Below are 22540 nucleotides of genomic sequence, written 5' to 3' on the forward strand. Positions count from 1 at the left end.
CGTACCAAGCTTGTGGCAAGTTGTTCGACTCTATTGATTCACTTTTTAACATATCTTATGGACCCACTGGTCAAGAGGATAGAGATGCCTTCTATGGTCGAGAATGAAGTTGTTGGGTGCGCTAGTTACTATTCTACTTTTTGGGGCTGTTATATACGGCGCTATAGCTCTAAGCAGCCTCTTAATCAAACTACACTCTTGGTATGCCACCCCTTTCACCTTTATTACTACATCGACCGACACCTATAATTGAGAATACCCCCCGGTCTTCGTTCCCAAGAAGTCATGTTCTGTTCCATCGTTTGTTTCATTCTTGTGTAAAAGCACAAACAGGGACTGTGCTTAATCTGTCGATTGTTAAGGTGGCGTCTGCTCGCTTTTCCTGCGGTCTCTTCGAGTTTAGTTTTAAGTAGCTTGCATTAACCTTTATCGCTACTTTCACATTGGTTCGCAGCAGATGCTATAGAGTTCCTCTAAATCAGCATGAAATACTCATGTGCTCATATATGAAGCGTGCCCATTGTCGGGTCCTGCACATCACCAATACTTATGAACATTTTTCACAGGATAGTCAGTAGAAAGTATTCAGAACTTCGGGCCCTCTTGATCAAATGTGGCTGTTGTTCATTCCCAGATCTGTGCTACAGCTCACTCTGTATCCAAGTGGGTATCTGGGGAACAGAAAAGCAATTAGACACCGACCCTGCGCCTGTGTTACTTGATTAAAAGCCTGTGGATATGATAAACTTGCACTGTGGATGTTTCATTGGACATATTGGACGTGCGTGTCCCTCTACTGCGAGATTGGCCGAAAACTCGTGCAAATATGTACCCCTTTTATGTATATATATATATATATGCCTTGACAGCTTGTATAGCCACGGCCGAAATTTCCCGCCAGATAAAGTTCGGAATTGGCTGCTTGTAATCTTTCTAACACGTGGTATGCGTGCGGTGTTTTGGCTGGACTCTGCAACATTCAGGCCACAGGGTCGCCATAATGTCCTTCACTCGGGGTTATAGTGAAAGCCTTTGAGTGCTGTCTCGCAGGCACGTGCTAGGATCTACTGTGAGAACAATGTTTGACAGCAGGATGGAGGTTGAGGATTTAGAACAGGGTGCTGCACGTGCTCGTTTGGGTAATCGAGTTCATGCTGGGAGTGTTGATCTGGGAACACTGCTAAATAGGAATTGCAAGGGATAACTGTACACTTCACATTGCCAAGAGTACGCAAACTCATAAGATGATTCTCAGTTAGCCGCGTGTCAAGAGACTTTATTAGTAAATCAGACGATGCGTTACTAGTAAACTTGATGGTCTGTCCCAGAAATTCACCTTTGAATTTCGTCTGGGGCCATACCGCGGCGTCCGCCGTGCCAACTCAAAGGCCATTCGAGAGCAATCTGGCAGATAAATGGAAATCATGGGATTATGGTCGCATAACTGGCTGCATTTTGGCTACCTTAAGAGCCTGCTGACGATACTTTGTGGAGCTTTTCAGCTTGAAGCTCTGTATCCTTCTCCGCACCTGTTCCTGCTTTTTTCTACGACCATGCGTTGTGGCAGTCTCACCTCGTCTGCGGCACAACGATTAGTGTGTTGCTTCATATTGCCCTTCATTGGGCTATGTTCTTCCAACTTGCCCTTTGTGATGGATAGGCCAATCACCGCTCAAGCAGTTAGCACCTTAGAGATAGATTATTTGAGACTATTGACCGATTTTCGGGCAGCCAAACCATAATACGCCGACTTACCAAAACTTAAAAGAGTTTATGAGTTTCTCAAGTAGCCTTTATAGACTGTGTATGTTACCACAGCAGATTCTCCCTGGCTTTGCATGTTCCCGTTGCGCTCCTCATATCAAAGATGCCAATCAATCAGCCTTGCGTGTTTGTGCCGATCTGAAGAGCTATAACCTGTTGATCTTCGCATCTCCATCTCCTGGTCAAAGAAGATTACCTACTGGCAGCAGCTGATTAGGCACATTTAGGCAGGTGTTCACTAGAAGAACGAACCGATCCTGAGCAGCTCAACGTTCAACGCGTCTACAGGGGCAAAGTAACACGCGCCTACATCCTAATAGACTGAAAGGGGCCATTTATTACCTGCCCAAAGCATTCAAACAAAAAGACCAAAAAACAAGAATGGACTTACCTCCTAGTGGGTCAAGGAAACATGGGTTTGTTCCCTCCGCAGTTTCAGAAACACTTCCATAATGTACGTGTGGGCTATACGTAGTCGGACAATATAGAGGTTAAGGTTGCAAAACTGCACTAAATAAGATACCACAAACCCGGGAAAAAACAACTCAATTTCGCGAGTATTACAACCTTGAGTACGATGAGCTAATGTAGAATATAACTCATATATTAAAAATGACTTAAAGAAGCGGTCTGTCCGATTGAACTTTTGGCCGCAATTTCAATAATTGGAACTCTCTTGTTACTTCAGCTGCCTAGAGACCCATGTTATGGTACATTTTATAGACATAATTAACAAAGACGGTGAATCAAGCGGTTTTGTGGCCCAAAAAAGGCTTATTTACCTCGGTATCTTAGATTCTCAGCGTAATTATTGAAATATCTAATGAATATCGTCTCTCGGCATCAGTGTGGCTGGTTACTATCAGCAGCTAGCTATGATTGAATGAGCTGATGTTGGAGGAAAGCTCGTTTCTTCCCTAATAGTCAATAAAAAGACAGTGAACCTCGAGTATCGAGGGGGTGCTGAGATAACTCGTTAGTTGAGATTTTGTGTTTAGAAACTTCCTGGCAGTAGTCTCCTCCGCGATTCCTTGAGATTAGTATTACTGTATTACATGAATTAACTATTTTGAACTTCGAGCTTTGTAAATACATGACACTCACGAACGATTCTATCTCGACTATATTGTAATGAGCCGTTCGTTATAGCGACACATATACATAAGTCGTGCAATGGAAAGACAAAATAATTCCACCTAAGGAGCTATAGTCTGCACTAGCAGAGACGACATTGAACCCCAGGCAACGTCCGATTCAAAAGTTTCCGGCGTATCTGTTCCTCCGATTAAGTCCTCATACAAATATCGATGCAGAAAACTTATCAAGTCTTGTCAGACTATAGTACTGGTTATCTCCAGAGCTGTTACTGCGCACTTAGCCGTGGACAGCGCATACAAGCACTTATTTTGCTCTGTTAATTAGATCGTGAACCCTCCCCTACGAGCCTTGTAGTGTTCTCTACTTTTCCGAGCAATCGCCCGTGACCTCTGCCAAGAGCGACGGGGTATAATCCATGGTAGATAATGGCGTCGATATAATCCGGCTTCATGGTTCATCAGACACGCAATTCCGCGCACAACACACGTGGGAGACATGAAGGTAGGCTCTTTCACTCAAGACAGGGAGGGTTTGGGAGTTATTTGAGAATCACAGATACTTTATTCAACCTCGCTAAAATCCGACCTCTGGCCAAGTGGGAATCTCGATATTGATTAAATCCTGACACGGAATCACGCCTACACAGGCCACCGGGCAATGAAGCTCCAAAGTGATAGGAGTCATTGTTTGTCTTTTCCATTACTTCAAGTATAGAAATTACGTCTTCTGTTTCCTTTTATTACCCCACCCAAGCCAGTTCTTGTGTATATGTTTTGGTCATGCAACCCAAACTACACATATTTCCTTCAGGGTTAGAATGGACATGGATTCTGCAAACCACGGACATGATAACCAAGTAAGTACCTCTAAGCACGCCTTGCTTTTCTCAGCCAAGCTTACGCCACCCACAACACAAGGGGAAAACTTCAAGCCAAAGACGGGTAGGGGCACTGCTTTCCCCAGATATGACGTCAAACTGTAGGGTTGACTTAATGCTCTTTATACTATGATTCTTTTATGGAGCCATATAAGAGTTTACGAAGCAATGTATCAACACAACAGCAGTTATGACATATTGGCAGGCGACCACTTCATGTCACAAGTCACGAGGCGCAACTGCAATAACGACGTCGAACTCGACACAGGGCGGGATTTTTCTCGCAAGTGGTAGTTCTCTGGCCGCTGGTAGACAAGCAATTTAGAGCCACTTTCTTACCCAGATCAAAACTTGTATGAAATTTACAGGTTCTACAACCCAGACTTCCGGTTTTGGGGAATCTATTCGTGGCGCAAACGTGTCAAGTCTCCTTGATTGTAAATTTCTTCCCACCAGAGCCTAGCTGCCAGTTCTTGCAGTCGCTCACCACTTATTGCAAAAGGAACAAGTCAATCGCAAATCCATTTCGCCGACCTAAATGCTATGCTTGACACTGCTATGCCCGGCAAATCAAAACATCTGCAGCATGCCGAGTATCTAAGTGATAACAATAAATACAATTATTTGCAACCCTTGCGTAATCGCAGGTTTGCTGCAAGGTATTGGAGTAGAGCATATTTCCGCCCAGCTCAACGGGAGTTGCCCACTCAATTCCAACCTGTCCTCTCTTGCTGGGGAGGTGCCGAGTTTTCAACGCCACGGTGGGGGGTCTTCCTATGCGTCGGTCTCTTTCCCGCAACAGTCGTTACATTTCCATTCGCGACTGGTGACGGGCATCTTTGCGTCAGTGGACATGCAGCCAGTATGATACAGGGGTCTATCACAATTCTATTTCCCGTTTGTCAATTTGCGTCCCATGTTTCAGAGGGGGGTTGAAAAGGGGGCAAAACTCACCAAATTGGCGCAAATGAGCATGTTTGGCCCAGAGGCCGGCTGCCCGCACACCACACACCCTGAAGCAGAGTGCCGGTAACGAATTCTTGGTGACGTCGTGTTGATCGTCGGCTCAGGCAAATCGCTGCCACCATGAGCTCTTGCATTTCTCGTAATTTCTAGCGCTGTGCGAACGGTCTCTTCTGTGAGAACTTCCCTTGCCTTCAGATATGCTAGATGTTTCATGGCTTCGTTCATGCGACTCTGAGAAGCGGCCAACCAAGTGCCTTTCTCTCGCAGGAAATCTAAGTAGACTTCCTGCACATGTGGCCCCAGAGATGTTCTTTCTCGAATAGCGAAAGCATCCCATTCTGAAATATACTCCTTCTCGTCAGGAAGCACATCACTGTAGTCACGAATAATGTCTCTGTGCTTTTGCATGAGCCATGTGTTGTCCACCACGGGTTCATCAACACGGCTGTTGGGCTCTAGCAAGGCTTTGCTCAGCCTGTCAAACAGCTGTTGATTGTTGTTCGGTATAAGCTGTTTGGTTTCTCTTGGCTTCACTGGGGTGGGCCGCCGCTGTTCTCATCAGTCAGAGTGACTTTTGCCACGTGGAGCCGCGATGAGTACTTACGTGGACCAGTTTTGGTCTTGGCCGCTCTCTGGGCTTCTGTGGAGACAGCTCTTCTCCTGTGTCGCTCTCACGATCATCCGGACTAGGTGGTTCCAACAGTTCTGATGTCCTGATGGACCGAGGAGTTTCCTGTCCATGACGGGAAAGGCCGATTCTCCAACCGCTTCTTGGGCTGTAATCGAAAGCGAATTTGAACTCGGAATGAGCCTTGTTGTCTTCCAAGTGCATCTTCAACATTTCGAAAGAGGTATGCGATGCGAAACATCTCACGCAGGACCAGTTTTCCAGAGTGACACGACCATTGGCGGGCAATATCCACGTTATTTGACCGCTTTCTGAGAGGCTATCCCCGGCCTTCCGCTTCTTCCGTTCCTTCTTTTCCTTGCCTCGGGCTTTGTCGCTCAACAGCTTTAGGTTGTAGTTTTGTTGTTTACCTCTTATCCTGAGAGACCTGCTTGGCGTTGTTGCTTCGCCATCGCCATCTTCCTCGTCGTCCATCAACCCCTCTGATTGATCTTTTTCATGCCCATTTGTGAGACTTTCCACCCGTCCGTTGACATGGCCATTGGTCAGCGGTTTCAACGGGCCGTTTGTCGCCTTGACTTCCGCTGGTGCATCCTCTTCCGATGGTCTCAAAGCACTGCCCACAGCACTGAAAGTCGACCAACGCAAATCCATATCCATTTTCAGGCCAGTTTCTGTCTCATTCCCCGTACATTTTCTAAGCACAACAAAATTGGTCATACGGCCTTTGGCATACTTGTAGACGAATTGTGATGAGAAAACCCACTGTCGGGGCGGACCTGGCGAGGGTTTGCGATTCTCTTCACCATGCAGGAGATCCATTGGCGGCCAGTTGGGGTCGCCTGTGGACTCAAGCTCAGCCTGAATGAGATAGCGATCGGCCAGATTGAAGCCTTGGTCGTCGTCGCGTTCGATGTAGATCTTATCGACCGCAATATGAAACGGCTGGGGGAGGTAAATCCTAGCCGTCCGACAGACATCATCTGGATCGCGCAGCACCTTGACATTGCAAGTCTGGCTGTCGCAGTGGAGAATGCGCATCTCCACCTTGGGTTTCCATCGAAAAATTGAGATTTTGCAACGGGCTTTGATGAGAGGGCTTTCCCTCTTCGTTGGTGAGCCGTGACCATTCAGAAAGCCGTTGATAATGGGACCAGGACTATTGTCGCGCCCAATCCTGAGCACCTCAATGCGAAGTGCCTTCTCGAAGTCGCCAGGGGGCTCTTGAAACATCTGGCTTAAGCACTCGGCAGAGTTGGGCTCTGGCGGATCCTCCATGATGCGACGCCGTTTTGTCGGCCGAGTGTGGTCACCGCCAGCCGGCTTGTCGCCATTTCCTGATGATAACCTGAAGCCCATCTTGAAGTCGACTGCACTCTTCCAGACCCGATGAAGGAAGGGCGATTCGCGTTTGTATGGAGTTGTCGCCGCCATATCTGAAGGAATACATGAGTGCAAATCGCCACGGTCTTGCGGCTCCTTTTCTGGAGATACGAGTGTGAGATCCGTGTATTTCACAAAGAACTAACCCTCGCAACACAAGCAAGAGTTTTCCTCATCAAAAGGACATCATCATGAGCAAGTCTGTGGGTATACAAGATGGCGGCAGATGTCTAGAGGGGATCTCAATGATGCGTCAACCGCGAAAGCGATAGGGTGACGTGCTTTGCATGAGATGGGAAGTGGCTGGGTGAGATGCGACTCAAGGTAGACAGATGACAGAGTGCAATGCAAGGCTACCAGAGCAGAGTTCACAGGCGAGGTAGCAGCAAGTCGCTGTCCATGCCAATGCACGATTGAGCCTAGATAGTGTGGGCTTGATGCGATTCCAGAACTGTGGAAGTATAATCAATAGTATGGGACTGGGCGGGCGCAGGTGCTGGTGTAGGTGTGTGTGGTGTTGAAGAGAAAGGAAAGAGACGCGTACCGTGCCGCCGATGACCCAACAGGGGTTAGCAGAGAGTGCATTGTGGCGCGTCTGAGTGGTTGGCCACTCTGAGCAATGGCTTCGAATTCGCACTGGCTGGATCCGATCACGTGCCAAGCATGCTGAGAAAAGCTGTGTGTAACTGGGATGCCTTCGTGCCACCCAAAGTATTCTGCTATTATGAATTGAAATGTAAAACCAAGGTACTGCTTGCTAAGGGGTGAGTGCGTACTTTGGGCGGAGGTGCAAGGTGGGAGGAGAGTATAAAGGATCTGATACCGAATGATTTTGGTCGTGTCAGGATAACTCAGATATACTGTTAGCATCAGGGGGCAGTATGAAGACGTTTTGGTCGTGATTGCCTTCCCTTGTGACCTCGGCTGGACTCTAGAGATCGCAAGGAGAATTGTTAGGAGAATTGTTAGCCCCACACGCTTATATTCACCACCCAACTGCTCTCTACGCTCTACTCGGTCTACTTCTATTCCAATCCATCTCACCTGATTTGTCTTCTCGGGGTGTTCGGCATTCCCAGCACTTACCACGGGAATGGGAATTCTAAACAGCTTGCTCTTATAACCCTTTTTTTTAATCTCACTGACATGAACAACGCGGACTTTTGCTAAGTGTTTAACAGAGGTTGGGGCTACCAACTTCAGGAAGGCACTCTGGGAACGGTTGCGACCCCGCATCATGGAGCCAAATTGGTGCTGAGGCTGGACAAATACTCGAGATGAAATCATACATAGTAAGCAGCGGCTTGGATGCCAAGCTAGGGATCCACCCTGGAAGCCATTGCTCCATTATAAGAATGCTGAGCAATGTCACAATCTAACACTACAAGTGCAGGGCGTCACTATACCAAGTAAATCAGCCTCGTTCCGTGAGAGATCCGTGACACCCTTGATATATCAAGTAGAAGTTTCGGAACGCTCCAGTTGCTGAGCCTTCCCTCACTTTAAGCACCTGCCGGTACAAAGGAGATGACAAAACTCTGGATTGAGGATATCCTGATCTGTCGAAAGTATCAACACACCTACAAGATAGGTACCAGGGCAGAACTCCAAAAGCTGAACTGGTACTGCGTTCTGCCATTCATGGTGATGGCAAATGTCATCTCTCGTACGTGTTTGATGCGCTGGCAAAGATGAAACCAAGATATGAGTACAAAAGTTGTGAGCAGGTTGCGGATATAGAACTTGTGAGTATCGTAGCTTCGAGGTTCTTTTTGGGGTTTGGGGGTTGACCCCCACAGTTTATGCACAGACCAGTTCTTTGTCCAAACTGCCCTTAACACTGATAAGCTTGCGAGGCTAAGTGACATGACGGCAATGTCGAACGTTCAGTTCACTTACACTTCGTCATTGCAGCATTCTTGAGCGCAAGTCACTCACCATTCACCATTCGTTGATACCTGTCCCTTCTAGGTTTACATCCTCTCCTTTCACCGATTGATTTCTATTCTTCATCATTGCCTCGGCCTTTCTCTCCCATGTGTCCTCTTTTGCAACTCCGGACCCCTTCCTTCCTTGACCCTCTTGCCCTTCCTTGTAAGCAGTTGTAGCTCTACAATCGCATTTACCATGGATAGCGACGATAGCCCTCGCAAGGGCACCCGCCAGTTGCCCGGTCGAGCAGCTAAAAACAAGGCACCCAGTCGCCCCAATCGCATGACCAGATCGACCGCCGCATACTTCAGCTCCCAGAGCGACGAAACCGAGTCGACCGACGATAGCCCGAACCCCAGTAGGAAGCGCAAAAGCACCGCGACTCAAGTAGCCACCAAGAAGAAACCCCGTCGAAACCCTCGCCGAGGTCAAGCCCCTGCGCCACCGAAACCTCAGCGGCAGCCCATTCGCCCGACAGCCAGGAAGGCCAAGGTTATCGCATTCACCCCGCAACCTGATATCGTGCTACCAGGAGAATGGCTCACGTTGCCATACCTGGTCTGGTGTGGCATCTTTGAACATGTCGCAGCGGCGCTCCATGATCCTGATGCGCGTCGAGAAGACGTCGCAGAGGCATCTGATACGCTCCTGTCGGCAGCGCGTGCTGCGAAGGTCTTCACCGAGCCGGCATTGACTGCGCTTTACAAGATAGTCAGCTTGTCGCCCTCTTCTGCACCTCGCCTGTTGCAGAAGATCACGTTGCCATGTGATGCGACGTCTTTCAATTATCGACTAAAAGTCGAGAGCGTACGGATGGAGGTTGGCGAGACATTGGGCAAAAAGCTCGGGGGCAACTACTTGGATCTGAAGGCTCTCGTTCAGAACCTACCCAGGTTGCAACATGTCGACTTGTTCTTTGAAAAAGACGGGGCGCCGTTTCGTGAGCTAGATATCCCGAGCCGCTGGAAATATTCCGACGAGCTCTTCAGCGCTCTGGAGCCGCTCCCGAACGGCGACGCGGATGCTGGCGACAAGACAAACTATACACAACTGAGAAGCTGGACGTGGAGTTCCCGCCTGGCCGCGGAATCTTGCAAGTTGGAGAAGCTCCATGAAGTGCATCGCACGCCGCCTTTCTCAACCTTGCGCAAGATCACGTTCATCAACTATCAATTACCATCATTGAACAGCCGAGCTAAGGACCCTGCTGAGATTATGGCGATGGATGAGCCCGTCACCAAGAAAATGGCGGCTGCCATCAAGGCCTTGCCACGATTGGAACATCTTGTGCTGCAATCATCCACGGTCGCTAATGCCGCTTTGTTGGAACTCCTGCCCAAGAATCTCAAGCAACTCGAGCTGATCAATTGCTGGGATGTCGAATCTGAGCACTTGACCGCTTTCCTGATCACGCATGGCCATTCCTTGGAACGGCTTACACTGAACCACTGTCAGTCGCTGAGTCTAGGCTTCTTGCCCGTTCTCGGCTCTGCTTGTCCCAACTTGACGCATCTGAACATGGATCTGCAATATTTTCGACACCATGAGTACTACGATGACTCGGAGCCCAACTACGAGACTTTGCTCAATAAGGACCAAGTTCCAGTGTGGCCTTCCACAATACAATGCATCGACATTCAGCATTTGCATCATTGGGACATTGATGCTGCCAGCATGTTCTTCCAAAGCCTTGAGGACAGTGCTCTCCGCATGCCCAATCTTCGTCGGCTTGCATTAAAGGCGACACTCAATGTTCCCTTCCGACAACGGGCTGAGTTCAGGGAGTACTGGGTTGAGCGGATGTCGTACATCTTCCAACGACCAAATTCGGATCCCAAACCCGTTCTCCGAGCAAAGGCCCCCGTCGTATCTCCGCAGCGCGATGGGCGCTCCTCAGTGTCGGGGGGCAATGCAAAAACTTGGAAGTTTTCCACCACTCCCGCACGGAGAAGCACCAGGATTGCGGATTTAACTCTGAGCCCCGTTTCGCCACATGAGGAAGACGTAATTGTGAGTGGAAGAGAACACGCACGAACTAGACAGCTGGCAAAGGAAGCAAAACACCTTAGGCTCCGTACAACTAGGAGGGGTAATGAGGCGGATGACGAAGACAGCGGGGACGAACTGGCTGCGACGCCTCTCAGCAACGATTCGGACAATGAGCCTGTGCACAGACAGCTCCTATGTAATCTCGTCGATGTACAAATTGACAACCAAAAACCGACAGAGCGCCGATATGGGATGGAGGACTTTCTTGACTCGCCCAACGCGTCAGACGACGAGTGGAATGGCCGTGATGACCCTGACATTTTCACTTAGGCAACTCGCCTCTTTGTTGAGCTGATGCCCGTCTTCTAACTACAGAACACAGTATTGCATAGGGCCCGGCTTTCATTTGGCAGTCAACTTGATTCAACTTGGCGTTTAGGTTTAAGGCAGGCGGACTCTGTTGAGTTCTTGGAAGCCATAACCGTCGGTATACATGAGAGACATGATAGGGCATACAGGGTATGAGATGATATCAAGAATAAAGGAATATAAACGGCTGGCTGGTTTGCTTTGCATCATACCCGTATATAATTTTCACTGTCCATAAAGTCATTAACTCATCTGAGGGGTATTGATGATTTCAGATATCTTCCCTGAGTATATACATAATGATTACTTTACCATATACCTCTGTCTTTCTCGTTCGTCGTCTTGCCCTCGAACCGTGATTGATTTAGAGTTTGCAAACTCTCTACGGACTAATCCCTCCCCGAAAAGGAATGGTAACAAAGAACGGACAATATGCAACCCTTTCCGTCCTCCGTTTGCCTTGACTACCCTTCTCCCCATAGAACACTTCCTCTGAAACCTCCGGCTCATAGCTACAAGAAACTAACCACAAAAGCCATCGTGATGACCAAAGCCCGTGAACAAGCCACAAACCGCTGGTAGTTGGCCTAGTCGCGTCTGACTTCACAACCCTGGAGAACAGATCCTACCAAACACTATGCGGCCTTTCTTGCACAGCTGGTCGCACTATCGACGTCGCCTTCATCGTCTCGGATTCTCCCACAGACGTCATGTAAGATCGCGGGAGTTCCCCATGTGGTTCAACCTCGGGAATTTAGATAACAGGGCCGTCCGTAGGCTGATGGAGCTGATGGAGCTGATGATGTCTAGGGTGCCGAGGGAGGATGGAAGAGCCATTTTTGCAGTGGAAGTCGAATGGTGCTTGAGGATATTTGACTTCCTGCAGAAGAGATGAGATCGGTCTGGAGTTCTTTGCTTTTTAGCCGCTTGATGTTAAAGCGAATGAGACAGGATTTTACTATTATATATCGCCAGCCCAGAAGCTATTTTCAGTGGGGGCTAGATCTCCGATATAGAATGTTGAGGATGATTGAATCTTCGGGACTATATTGTCGTATTCCAATGACACTCTTCGTTCTTTTCCATTTTCTACAGATAGCCACGGCTTCTAGCCGAACAGGTCGGCACTGAAGTGCTCTGGGGCTGAGTACTTACGACCGCCTTGCGTTGAGATTCAGCAAAATGCGTATAGTCAAGGCTCGTACATTAATTTGGAAATCTTTTGATGGATGGGGAAACGTTCAGGATGTGTCTGAATAAGGGTCCACGCGAAAATGAAGGTGTCTTACCGCAATCGTGGTTGAGCCATACACGCAAGATGCCTAATTTATAATTTGAATCAGGTCTAAGACTATGGTTCTTTACAATGAAGAAATACTTTACGAGCTCCCTCACTTCCAGTTAATGCATATAGTGTCCTAATGAGACAAAATCGCATGCCCAGAGGAATGAACGCAGAACAATAGGAACATAACTGAGCTTAGAGTCTTTATCATTATCCAGTATTATGTCTTACGATTGCACGCTTATTCCTTCTCCTACTGCCGTAGGGGGCAATAATTGTTCTAGAGTCGCTTTTGCCATAAAGTCCTGGATTTCTTGCAAGGTTGCTTCCCTTGCATGTATGGGTAGTGCCAGTATTGAAATTAGCCCCTTCCGACATCCGTATAAATGAAACGAGGCTGTTGCTCTTATCCTCAAAATCGCATTGGGTTCTATTTGCTCGGAAGAATGTTTCATTTGAAGTGGGAGGGTACCCGAGAGAAGTGCACTTCCCATGTGTATGTGAAAGAAACAAACTAGCTGCCTGGTTATGAATTTCGTCACAAGGATGGCCATCGGTAAGAGACTGACGCATAACTTTGGTTCCCTGTGCCGTTGATGGTGGGGGTAGTTTGTGTTGCCTATTGTTTCATGCGTGCAGTGGTAATCGAACAAGCCCAAATGACTGTCGAGAGAACACAAAGACTGCATCGTAGGTGTTTCGTGCTTTGAAATGATCCACACTGATACCATGGTTAAAGTACTGCTTGTAGAATAATTACCTGAGAAGTTCCAAGCTGGACAGCGGTACAGATGCCAACGGCTCTAATTCCCATCCACTGATCCCAAGAACAACATTCTTGCAAATGTACGGTGTAAGTTTTACATTGTCATCCTATTTTTCGACATTGTTGAGATATACAGTGAGGAACGATTTCAGTGCAAGTAAAGCATAGGCCAGAAGTACAAGTCGTAGAAACCCCTTTTTTCCCTTTTCTTCTTCTATCAGCCTCCTACAGTCCTTATCGTAGGATAGTATATTTTTCTGCTTAGCTCGGCTGTAGCAACGTATAGTTAGTAGTTCACGACAAAAGTTAAAATTTGCATCAGTAGACTTGTTATCTTTAATTTACATAGTAGGTAACGGACATTCATCTTGTTTCCTTCTGCCATACTTGTCGAGTCGAGTAGGGTTTCCTATAGTTACTTACCCTAGTGCACCGATTATGCTATAGTGACGACTGGAAAGGTAAAACAAAATGTGGATATAGCTGTAGAGATATTTGTTTAGTCTGGAATAAGTTCAAACGAAATAATTTGATCCACATACTGTATTTTACTATTTTAAGGAAGCAATCAATTAAAAGGTAGGATTTGCCCCAAGTTGTTCTGTAATTCGTGGTTAATCCTCAGCCTGCGACGCCACCAGTTTCTATGATAAGTCGGGTGAAAAGCGAAGGGAGTTTCAGCTATTCTAGCGTGCAATTGATACTGCACTAAATGCTTTTTCTTTTCTTTTCTTTTTTTTTTGCAGATAGAACCTCGACAGGATATGGCTGCTTATGATTGTTGCAAACCAGGCATACAGGCACCTAAGGTATTCGTTCCTAGACAAAGGAAACAGTGTTGACCTTTCCGAGGGAACGACTTCGAAGTAGGCAAACACTGGCCGTCTTAGTCGTTTGTCTTGTAACAGCGGCCTTGATTTGCAGGCATATTTACTTACTCGAGGAAGACAATAAACATATATAAGGACCCACCGACTTCTCTAAAACTATGGGCTTGTGCACCAGGTCTCACTTGACTATGACATCCTCTTGAAAGCCCATACACGGTCTGTCTTACCACCATTAGCAACAGCACACAAAAGATCACGCATCTCATTTGAGGCGAGAAGTCCAGCAAAGATGAACCGTCGACGATCGTTCTCGAGTGTCCCCATTGATACTGGCATGGCAAAGGACACTTGCAAGTGTCCACACATGCGACGGTCCTCGAGTGACACAACCGTACAGCGAGTCAGCCGGTCAGCAGATGCATGGCCTCCTTACCCGCTTGAAGACCCGCGACAGAGACAATTGTCAGAATTCTGGCGAAGCCCAATTTCTGCACCCAGACAACAAGATTGGACCGCCGCAGGTCATAAAGTTGTTGTTTTACAGCAAAAATGTTCCGGTTTCAGCCTGGACAGCGAAATAAATTTGAATAGAGGGACCCCTCTTGCCAGCGACTGTGTGACCGCACCTGAGCAAGCCTACTCTCAAGTAGAAAGCCTCTCATCCTCCGCCGGGTGTCATCGTAGTTTCGATCCAGAGTTCTGCAATGGCCGCAGAATGAGTGGCCAAGTCTCTCCTCCTTACGATGGTGGTGAGCTTGCTCAACGTGCCAAGGCAATCAGAGATGGATTGAAAATACTGGAGCCGCAAAGTATGCTGTTATATACTAATCACCTTGGTGCAACCGGCAGACGAGGTGCTGTGTCTGGTATCTCTCCAAGAGAGCCAATCGTCTATCCACTTGTCCCCTCGGTGGGGCAGCAAGACTATGATTCTGATGAGAGCCGCCTTGGATGATGAATTTTTGAGAATGATGGGAGGAAGTAAAGGAGTCGCGAGATGTGGGCATCGATGAATGGGCAGTTATCGACGCACGGTGGTGCGAAACAGGAAGATGCTGGACCCAGACCAGGAGACAGCTGCAGGACATATTAATACCAGAGATTTCTACACACAACGTAATTGTTGCCTCCATCTTCTTTGAAACCATGCAGTTTCAATTTATGTTTAATCCAGGTCTACAACTAACTCTATTAACCCAGAAGCAGTTTTCTATAGCGAGTTCAATCAAATTCCGAGAAAACTTATTACAATATACCACTGACTTTGTTCTAGATGTCCGGCTTGGAGAACCAGATGCCACAGATATTGTTTCTGTGAAGATCTTTTGCCTCATGGTGATCCAAATAGTCTCCAATTGCAAGCCCAACCCCAATGCAGATCTTGTCAACTAACACGTCGGTCCCTCCTTGGTCCTTTAAACATCTTCACTAAGCTCCACTGCCAACGACACCTGTGAACAGAGGACTAAACCTGTGGTGATACCCAGAACTACAGTAAACACCACAGCAAGCTGCTACCTGTCAGCCCTAGTAATTCAAGACAATGGAAGAGCAACCTCACGAAGGCATTCTCGTCCCACCAAGCATCCCTCGGATTCTTATAAGGTCCCCAATTTGTGCTGACCCATATAAGTATGGTCATTCCCGCAATCATGCACAGGGCAGCCAATGTCAGCAATGCCGTGCTTGCTTGCCAGGCATGCTGTAGCATACTCCAATTAGGAGCGGGACCAAAGTGATGACGGTAGCCAACTGCCTTCAGCTGCGCGCTTGAACGCCAATGGAGACCGAAATGCAAAACTTACGACCTGTATCCATCTAGGCTCCTTCTTCCCGTCATGCCTCAAGTCTCCCATCATGCAGCTCCTGATGTAGGCGAGACCGTGCCGATGTGCACTCAAGCGATGTAGACGAAGGCTGTGCTGTGCGGCTACAAGAACTGCAAATAGCGCAAACACAATTCCACTGTACCAGAACGCGCGAACATGCCATGGCTGCTTGTTTCCGTTTTCTAGGAGTTTCGGCCAGCTGCCCGTACTGGTGAGGGCACCGGCGAGAAGAGCGCCCTACGACCATTGTCAGCGATAAAGGGGCAACGCAAGGAAATAAATACCGTCCAAGGGTGGGATCCTTACTACTACACCAATCAAGTTCAGCTCTTGGAGCTTATGGTCTCGCCATCTCTCGGTCAGCTTATCCTTCAATTCCTGGTCCTCCTCATTGAGCAGAAGCACCAGCGAGTCATACGTGATCTGCTTCGGCGCAATTAAGCCATTGCGGAAGATGTTGAGTGACGACAATGCGCTCTGGATGACACTCAAATAAGTTGGTCTTCGAATTCAGATGTTCCCAGTCGACAAGAGGGGTTGGTTGATAGTTACCATGAGGCCGTCCTTTGCCTTCTGCGTAGTAAGGCTGTTGGAAGCACCTGGTAACAACGGAGTTCTGTTGCTCATTGTCACTTAAACTAGAAGGTTCAGTTGAACGTCTTATGTGTTTCAAAAATATGTTGTCCGTTTCCAAATATTGTGGAGGGTAACTTTGACGTCGGGGTGGTAGTTCTCTAGATTAGTTGCCCGAATTAAATCGCCCCATGTGACGACTCTAGGGCAGTTTTCTCCGAGCTGAAAAAACACACTAACCTTAAATCCTTACGTACATATGTATGATATTGGCGTGAGGTTGTTGAATTCAGTTAAACAATTGGGGTGCCAGGTGCAGATAAGCCACAGTGGCTTGCCGGGGTCTGGCCTATGCGAGGGTCGAAATGCATAAATAGGCTACTGTGTCTCCCCTTTCTTGAGGAAGGGAAGTGATTAAGTTATCGTTGAGTCCTCTACAATACACTGCTACTACCCACCTGGCGACTCGCAACCTACTTCTCTCTAGCACTCCCGTGTGTGTCACTCTGTACTTGAAAATACCTGTGACATGGGGCAGAGAGAGAATGGGCCCTGGGGTGTTGGGGAATCCCCACATGAAGACGAGGTTCGCCATTGATTATACTCCGGTATACTGATGCGACTGGATTTAAAGTACGGATTTGGAAAGCCCACTCCTGTACGTATGGGTAGACGATACGACTACTGAGAACATCAGATAAGTATAGTAACTAATGTCGTCGTTCACCACGCCCAGAATCTTCGATTCGTCTTTGGAACGTAGTTAAAGCAGTTTACCGAATATATAATGAGCGATACAAAGGTGCTCATATTCCCTCAATATTTTGACTATGTGTCAAGCCAAGCCAATCAAGTTTGGTTGAGTGCGTACACTTTTGCGCACTGGGTTGCGTAAATGACGATCGGTTAGACTGAATTTCAACAATTTCATGCATTAAAACAAGATGAACATAGCGATGATATGAACGGAAAATTATCTAGTACCTACGTGAGAAATTTTGTGCGAGACAAATTGCATTGTAGAATCCGGCGACATGACACATTCCAAGGTTGAGAAACATGAACTCGTGAGCCGATACGCACCACACCACACCACAACATTGAAACCACAAAACGTGTTTCATGTACAATGTAACAAAAACATGTGACATAGGTTCGTCAAGATGCCATGGGCAAGAGTTCATAGATTAAGAAACCAGAATAATATATTACGAGAGTGGGGCTACTGTGTCGGGAGGAGGCTGCCTACGTTCACGCATTGAACCATTCACATGATGGCCTTTCGAATATATACCATTCTTTTGAGTTTTATATGCTTGAACGCCAGTATAAACTACTGTCAAAGCGCAAGAAAGAATGTGAAGCTACGGAAAGAGCCAAGTAGTGGTTTACAATCCCATTCGGTCGAATGACAAACCTGATCATATTTCAATCGTCCTTAGGCCTGTCTCCAAACATGCGATAATAACAACAGGATCTGACAATTTCGAAGTATGAGATAACGCAGTTGGGAAAGGTCGCTCTTCCGGCCTTTCTTGCTGATATAGACAAGTAAGTTTGGCGAAAGTCTGTAGTTTGAGCGAGATTCATGGCAGAGGCAACTGCCTGGAGTGCCTCAGAAAGGAATGGTTAGAAGGAAACTAATCACGATGAAAGTGCAACAAGACCACGAATTGACTTTCATATATACCCCCCCAGAGTCCGGTCTGCATCGCTCGACGTGCGCTATTCAACTCCTTAAGGCCTCGAGAAGACTACGTCATGGGTCCACCTCCAGGAGGAATTGCAAGCTATCCTGAGGAATTTTAGAGTCCCAACAAGGGGAGTCGAGGCAAACATACGCCGCTTGCTATGCTCTGGCTCGTCGGCTAGTAAAGAAAGTAAACATATGATCCGAGTTTTGGTTAACCTGGTGACTGCTTGGCGTCGAATTCGGGAAGACCTGTCCAGCCGGGCTAGTCAACTCCACAAAGCCACGTGATGGCTCCTCGTTCGCGTGTTTATATAGTCATTCCTCCGCACTCATTACTCCGTCCCATCTGAACCAACGGAGGCTAGCGATATTTTCGGCTACATCCCCGGCCGCGGCAGGTGGGTACCCCGCACACAAGCCAGGGGGTGCGGAGAACATCCCCGCATTGCTAGCAGACCCCGCACCTTATCCTCTCCTCCGCGGCCAGTGAGGTTGCAGTGGTCAATATGAGAGACCTTGTCGAGTGCTCTGTCCATAACACTGGGATATGTTATTAGTTACGGGGAACACGGAGCCGGCGGGAGTATTAATGGCCTGCGATGGCTCTCCAATTCTCACGATGTTTGCTCCGCATGATCGGGGCCCTGGACGATCTTCCTGCATCTGAGTTGTCGACAGGTTCCTTACCGTTGGCGGATTGTATCTATCACGTATACTCATCCCAGCCTGTGAGAGAACGAGTACCTTTTCAATCGTTTTCGCCAGTCTACCATGGCCAGAATGAAGACCCTGGCCATTTACTCGTCTGTGGCGTTGCTCGCGACATCTGTATGTTCGTCATGGGTTCCCACCCCACCAGCACTGCCTCATTACTATGCTTCAAGGGGGTTGAATAGTGCTCTTCCACGAGCTGAGAATTCGACAGGCTCATGGCCTTATGGGCCACTGAAAACACAGGGCAGACATATTGTCAACGCTCGGGGCGATGTAATATCCTGGGCTGGTGTCAACTGGCCTATGAGTGGTAAGTCGAATCAAGCTGGGCTGGGAATGTACCGCGACTGAATTTCATCTGCAGGAGAGTCAATGATCCCCGAGGGTCTCGAATGGGCATCTGTAGACGATATCTTGGACATGATCCAAAGTGTTGGGTTCAATTTCATCCGCATGTAAGGCTGCTTCAATATAGAGAACTATTTAGTGAATCTAGAGCATCCGCTGACAAAACACGAAAGGGGATATGCTATACAGATGGTCGACGAAATCTACGATCGAAACGGCGAGGACGTGCCTCTCGACGTAGCAATGATCATGGCGGTTGGCTACGAAAACGGAACCAAAATTACCAATGAGATAATCAGTAAGAACCCCGGCTGGACGGCTCAAACCACTCGCTTCGAAATTTGGTCCGATATCGCCGACGCTGCATTGAAGAAAGGCATTTTCATTCATCCCGATGTTCACGTCGGCAAGGCCATGTGGTGCTGCAGTCACGTTGATGGCAACTCATGGTTCGACGACTTGAACTTCAACGCATCGGAGTGGCGTCGCGGTCTGGCATACATTGCCACTTGGGCTAAGGACCATCCCAATGTTGCCTCGATGTCTCTACGCAACGAGCTCCGCGAGTCCTGGAATGTCACCGATCTGTACTACAACTGGCAGACCCTCATCGGAAACATGAGTGCCGGCGCAGACGCCATCTACGAGGCCAACCCTGACCTATTGATCAGCTGGTCGGGCATGCAGTATGACCAAGACCTTTCTGCCCTCATCTCCGGAAAGAACATTCTCACAGCACCGTGCTACAAATGCACCGCCATACGCGACGCGTACCGCAGCGAGCCTGAGTATTTCGACCTCGACAGCTACCCCTGGGCCGACAAGATCGTCTGGGAGTTGCATCTGTACGGCTCCAGCGAAGACGTTGACACGGGCACCTGCGAGATCATAGAAGCCGGTTTATATCGCAACGGGTTCAACGCGCTAGGAATCGACGCTCCCTCCGGTTGCAATATCACGAGCGACTGCCCACCTGCGACGCGCCTCACGCCTGTTATATTGTCGGAGTTTGGGCACGCCCAGGCTTCGACACTGTATAACGATACGTTGCAGAACTGCCTGCAAGAGTATACGAAGAAGCACGGCATTAGCTGGGCCATGTGGTCCCTGGCTGGCAGCTACAGGATCAGGAGTGGGGTTCAAGGGCTGCAGGATATTTGGGGCCTTACGAACTTTGAGTGGAGTGGGTGGCTTGATCCTGATACTATTGAGGGATACTGGAAACCTTGGGTAGAGGCCATGAACGTCACGACTTTGTAATGTTGGATAGTAGTAATTGTCAAATACTGTTTTGATGAACTTGACCGTCAAATGAGCCTAGCTACTTAAGTAATTTGAAGTCAAGTCCTACTTGCACGGTCTCGGAACTGCATGAACCTCTCCTTTGACATAATATGATCAAATTTTAAGCTTGCTTTCTGCATCTAAATAATTTCTTCCTGAACGGGCTTCTTGTGCGCCAAGTACTTTGCTTAACGATCTATCCTCGACACGGCATGCTTGGGATCAGTGGTCATGTTTGAAACCAGCCTTACAGACTCAACCGTTTTCTTTCTACGCCTTGTGAATAATTACCGTTATACCTGCTATATGTGTTAGATGTGAGAATACTTATGACAGTGCACCGATGTCGAGTTTCAATCTACTAACTCCTGTTACGGTAGAGAAGTTGACTCTGACTAGATGCGAGGGTATATTATCAACCTTCGGCTACATCCCTCCACAATTCAGCATTTAACAAGGCTCCAATTTCTGGAATTACTCTATATGACCAAAACCAGGATACTTTCTGTGTCTTACTCTTGGAAGCCAGGCATCCAAGATTCCCTGTAGCAATCTCACATGCAACAACCTGTTCCTTCGTAGTAGCACTGTCGTGGACCATCCAGAGCCTTGATGGAACTCAAGCATGGTCGTTGGATAGTAACGTTGTGATTATGATTCTAGGGGGCGATTATGGGATCACTAGCCTGGTGAAGTAGCTGAATGGGTGTAGACGGGCCCGTTAATTGAAGCCAACACGCCTGTCGACGCCGTGGTGCCCTGTTCTGGTAACTGTAGTTGGTATTAGTTAATGGTGAGCTCGTCACTGCCGCCCATGGAGTGTGTAATCTTGAGCTTATGCCTAAATGGGCACCTGGTATGTGTTCCTGGTTTGCCCTACCGTGCTACTATTGGCACATATTCCTCAAGGCTCTAACTCAAAGCAAAATTCCTGATGAAAACATTGAATACTCCCAAACTATGATCTGAAATTCCTTGCATGCATGTTTATTAGTGCCATGAAGAAGCAGGCGATCTCATGGTCGACAACGCCAAGTTAGTGACAGAATACACGGCACAGGGGAATACGGAATAACCTGGGATTGGCAATATTCCAGCATAGTAAACCGCATGAACGTATTTGTTTCACCGAAGTGCGCCGTTTATTTTGTCCCCCCAACTCGATGCAGGGAGCTGACGTTTCTCCATGGCAAACAGTGCTTCGTTGCTGACCCATAGGCCTATTGAAAGAAGTCCGCCTGGCTCGAGGTACACATCAGTGCCGCAGCTTTCGTGACAACAACTTCTTTCTGTACTAGTAGACCGTGAGAATACCATTCCAAGGTTACCCGTCACGGCCAATTTCCTGCTCGAAGTATATTTTGATTAGGGACTGCTGTACTCGCTGAGATGCCATAGCCCCGACCCTGAATTACATGTTGGATGACAATATCCATGCTCTATTACATCCAATCGACGCCAACACAATGCAACCTGGCTTTTCGTATCCACAAGTGCCTACCTTCTGCCGAGAAGCATTTCCCCTCATATCATGTCGTGTCGTATACCTCATTTGTTGTACATACTTATTAACTGTGCAGAACATCTCGTTGCGCACCCAGCTCAGAGGCGTATGTTGAGATCCATGCACTCGATCCTCCACTCCCGCCGTCCTAGGAGGCTCCTCAACCACTCAATACCCAACCCAGTCCATTCCGCTTTCCTGCGCGCCAGCTCGTCAGCTGCCGCGCCTGCCAAAGCATTTGCAGTTGTGTTCAGCATCTCGACAGCAGTGGCGTTGAAACTGTCCACCGCAGGTTCTGTCATCGATGTATTGCTCGAGTAGTATGATGTCGATGGCCGGGGCGCGAACCAGTTACCACTGAAGTCGAAGAAGCACCGGTCGGACCAGTAGCATGATGTGACGAACAATATCAGGAGCAGCACCGAACAGTAGACACACGGCCGGTTGAGGAAGTAAGTGCAGAGGAAGAAGAGAACGATGAATGCCGGCGAGGCGTTTGTCGGGATGAAGAGGAGGGGAAGCCAGCTGTAATTCAAGTGAGCAATTGCCCAAGATGAAATGCCCGAGATGGCATCAAAACCAACATACCTCCGTAAGCAAAACATGGCGCCAGTCGATATATAAAGAGCCAACTGAAGCAGAATTGCTCGTTTGCGATGAAAGTTGGCAGCAAAATCCAGATAGAGCCTATGTACACATCCGAGCACA

At 48.0% G+C, this 22540-nt stretch overlaps 7 protein-coding genes across 7 annotated transcripts; 3 read left to right on the plus strand and 4 right to left on the minus strand.

Annotated features, from left to right (window-relative positions):
• Positions 1-4513: 4513 nt before the first annotated feature.
• BCR38DRAFT_342550 (uncharacterized protein) lies at positions 4514-6767 on the minus strand (the record flags this gene model as incomplete). Its single annotated transcript, XM_040855956.1, has 3 exons — positions 4514-4627; positions 4694-5254; positions 5310-6767. 3 exons carry the CDS (start codon positions 6765-6767, stop codon positions 4514-4516), a joined length of 2133 nt encoding a protein of 710 aa, XP_040715592.1.
• Positions 6768-7991: 1224 nt separating this feature from the next.
• Positions 7992-8713, minus strand: BCR38DRAFT_208938 (uncharacterized protein). The gene is made up of 2 exons (XM_040854145.1): positions 8301-8713; positions 7992-8116 (listed from the first exon to the last, which is right to left on the minus strand). The coding sequence occupies exons 1-2, from the start codon at positions 8582-8584 to the stop codon at positions 8098-8100; spliced, it is 303 nt and encodes a 100-aa protein (XP_040715593.1). The 5' UTR covers positions 8585-8713; the 3' UTR covers positions 7992-8097.
• Positions 8714-9185: 472 nt separating this feature from the next.
• On the plus strand, positions 9186-10958 carry BCR38DRAFT_308908 (uncharacterized protein; the record flags this gene model as incomplete). The annotated part of the gene is made up of 1 exon (XM_040854639.1): positions 9186-10958. A coding segment is annotated over one exon (1773 nt), but the record flags the coding sequence as incomplete, so codon positions are not given.
• Positions 10959-14176: 3218 nt separating this feature from the next.
• On the plus strand, positions 14177-14842 carry BCR38DRAFT_409572 (uncharacterized protein; the record flags this gene model as incomplete). Its single annotated transcript, XM_040858382.1, has 1 exon — positions 14177-14842. One exon carries the CDS (start codon positions 14177-14179, stop codon positions 14840-14842), a length of 666 nt encoding a protein of 221 aa, XP_040715595.1.
• A 224-nt stretch (positions 14843-15066) lies between these two features.
• On the minus strand, positions 15067-16178 carry BCR38DRAFT_514973 (uncharacterized protein; the record flags this gene model as incomplete). The annotated part of the gene is made up of 4 exons (XM_040865079.1): positions 15067-15398; positions 15449-15589; positions 15693-15953; positions 16023-16178. Coding segments are annotated over 4 exons (654 nt in total), but the record flags the coding sequence as incomplete, so codon positions are not given.
• Positions 16179-18762: 2584 nt separating this feature from the next.
• BCR38DRAFT_342664 (glycoside hydrolase superfamily) lies at positions 18763-20304 on the plus strand (the record flags this gene model as incomplete). The annotated part of the gene is made up of 3 exons (XM_040855966.1): positions 18763-19006; positions 19061-19151; positions 19218-20304. 3 exons carry the CDS (start codon positions 18763-18765, stop codon positions 20302-20304), a joined length of 1422 nt encoding a protein of 473 aa, XP_040715597.1.
• A 1626-nt stretch (positions 20305-21930) lies between these two features.
• BCR38DRAFT_409574 (bladder cancer-related protein BC10-domain-containing protein) lies at positions 21931-22437 on the minus strand (the record flags this gene model as incomplete). Its single annotated transcript, XM_040858383.1, has 2 exons — positions 21931-22357; positions 22421-22437. The coding sequence occupies 2 exons, from the start codon at positions 22435-22437 to the stop codon at positions 21931-21933; spliced, it is 444 nt and encodes a 147-aa protein (XP_040715598.1).
• Positions 22438-22540: the final 103 nt, after the last annotated feature.

The sequence above is a fragment of the Pseudomassariella vexata genome (genome assembly GCF_002105095.1).
Source record: "Pseudomassariella vexata strain CBS 129021 chromosome Unknown BCR38scaffold_7, whole genome shotgun sequence".
In the NCBI taxonomy this organism is placed as follows: Eukaryota; Fungi; Ascomycota; class Sordariomycetes; order Amphisphaeriales; family Pseudomassariaceae; genus Pseudomassariella; species Pseudomassariella vexata.

What these genes read in the sequence shown, in the direction of transcription:
- BCR38DRAFT_208938 (XM_040854145.1), bottom strand. Translation starts at nt 8,584, where the DNA reads ATGTCACTTAGCCTCGCAAGCTTATCAGTGTTAAGGGCAGTTTGGACA.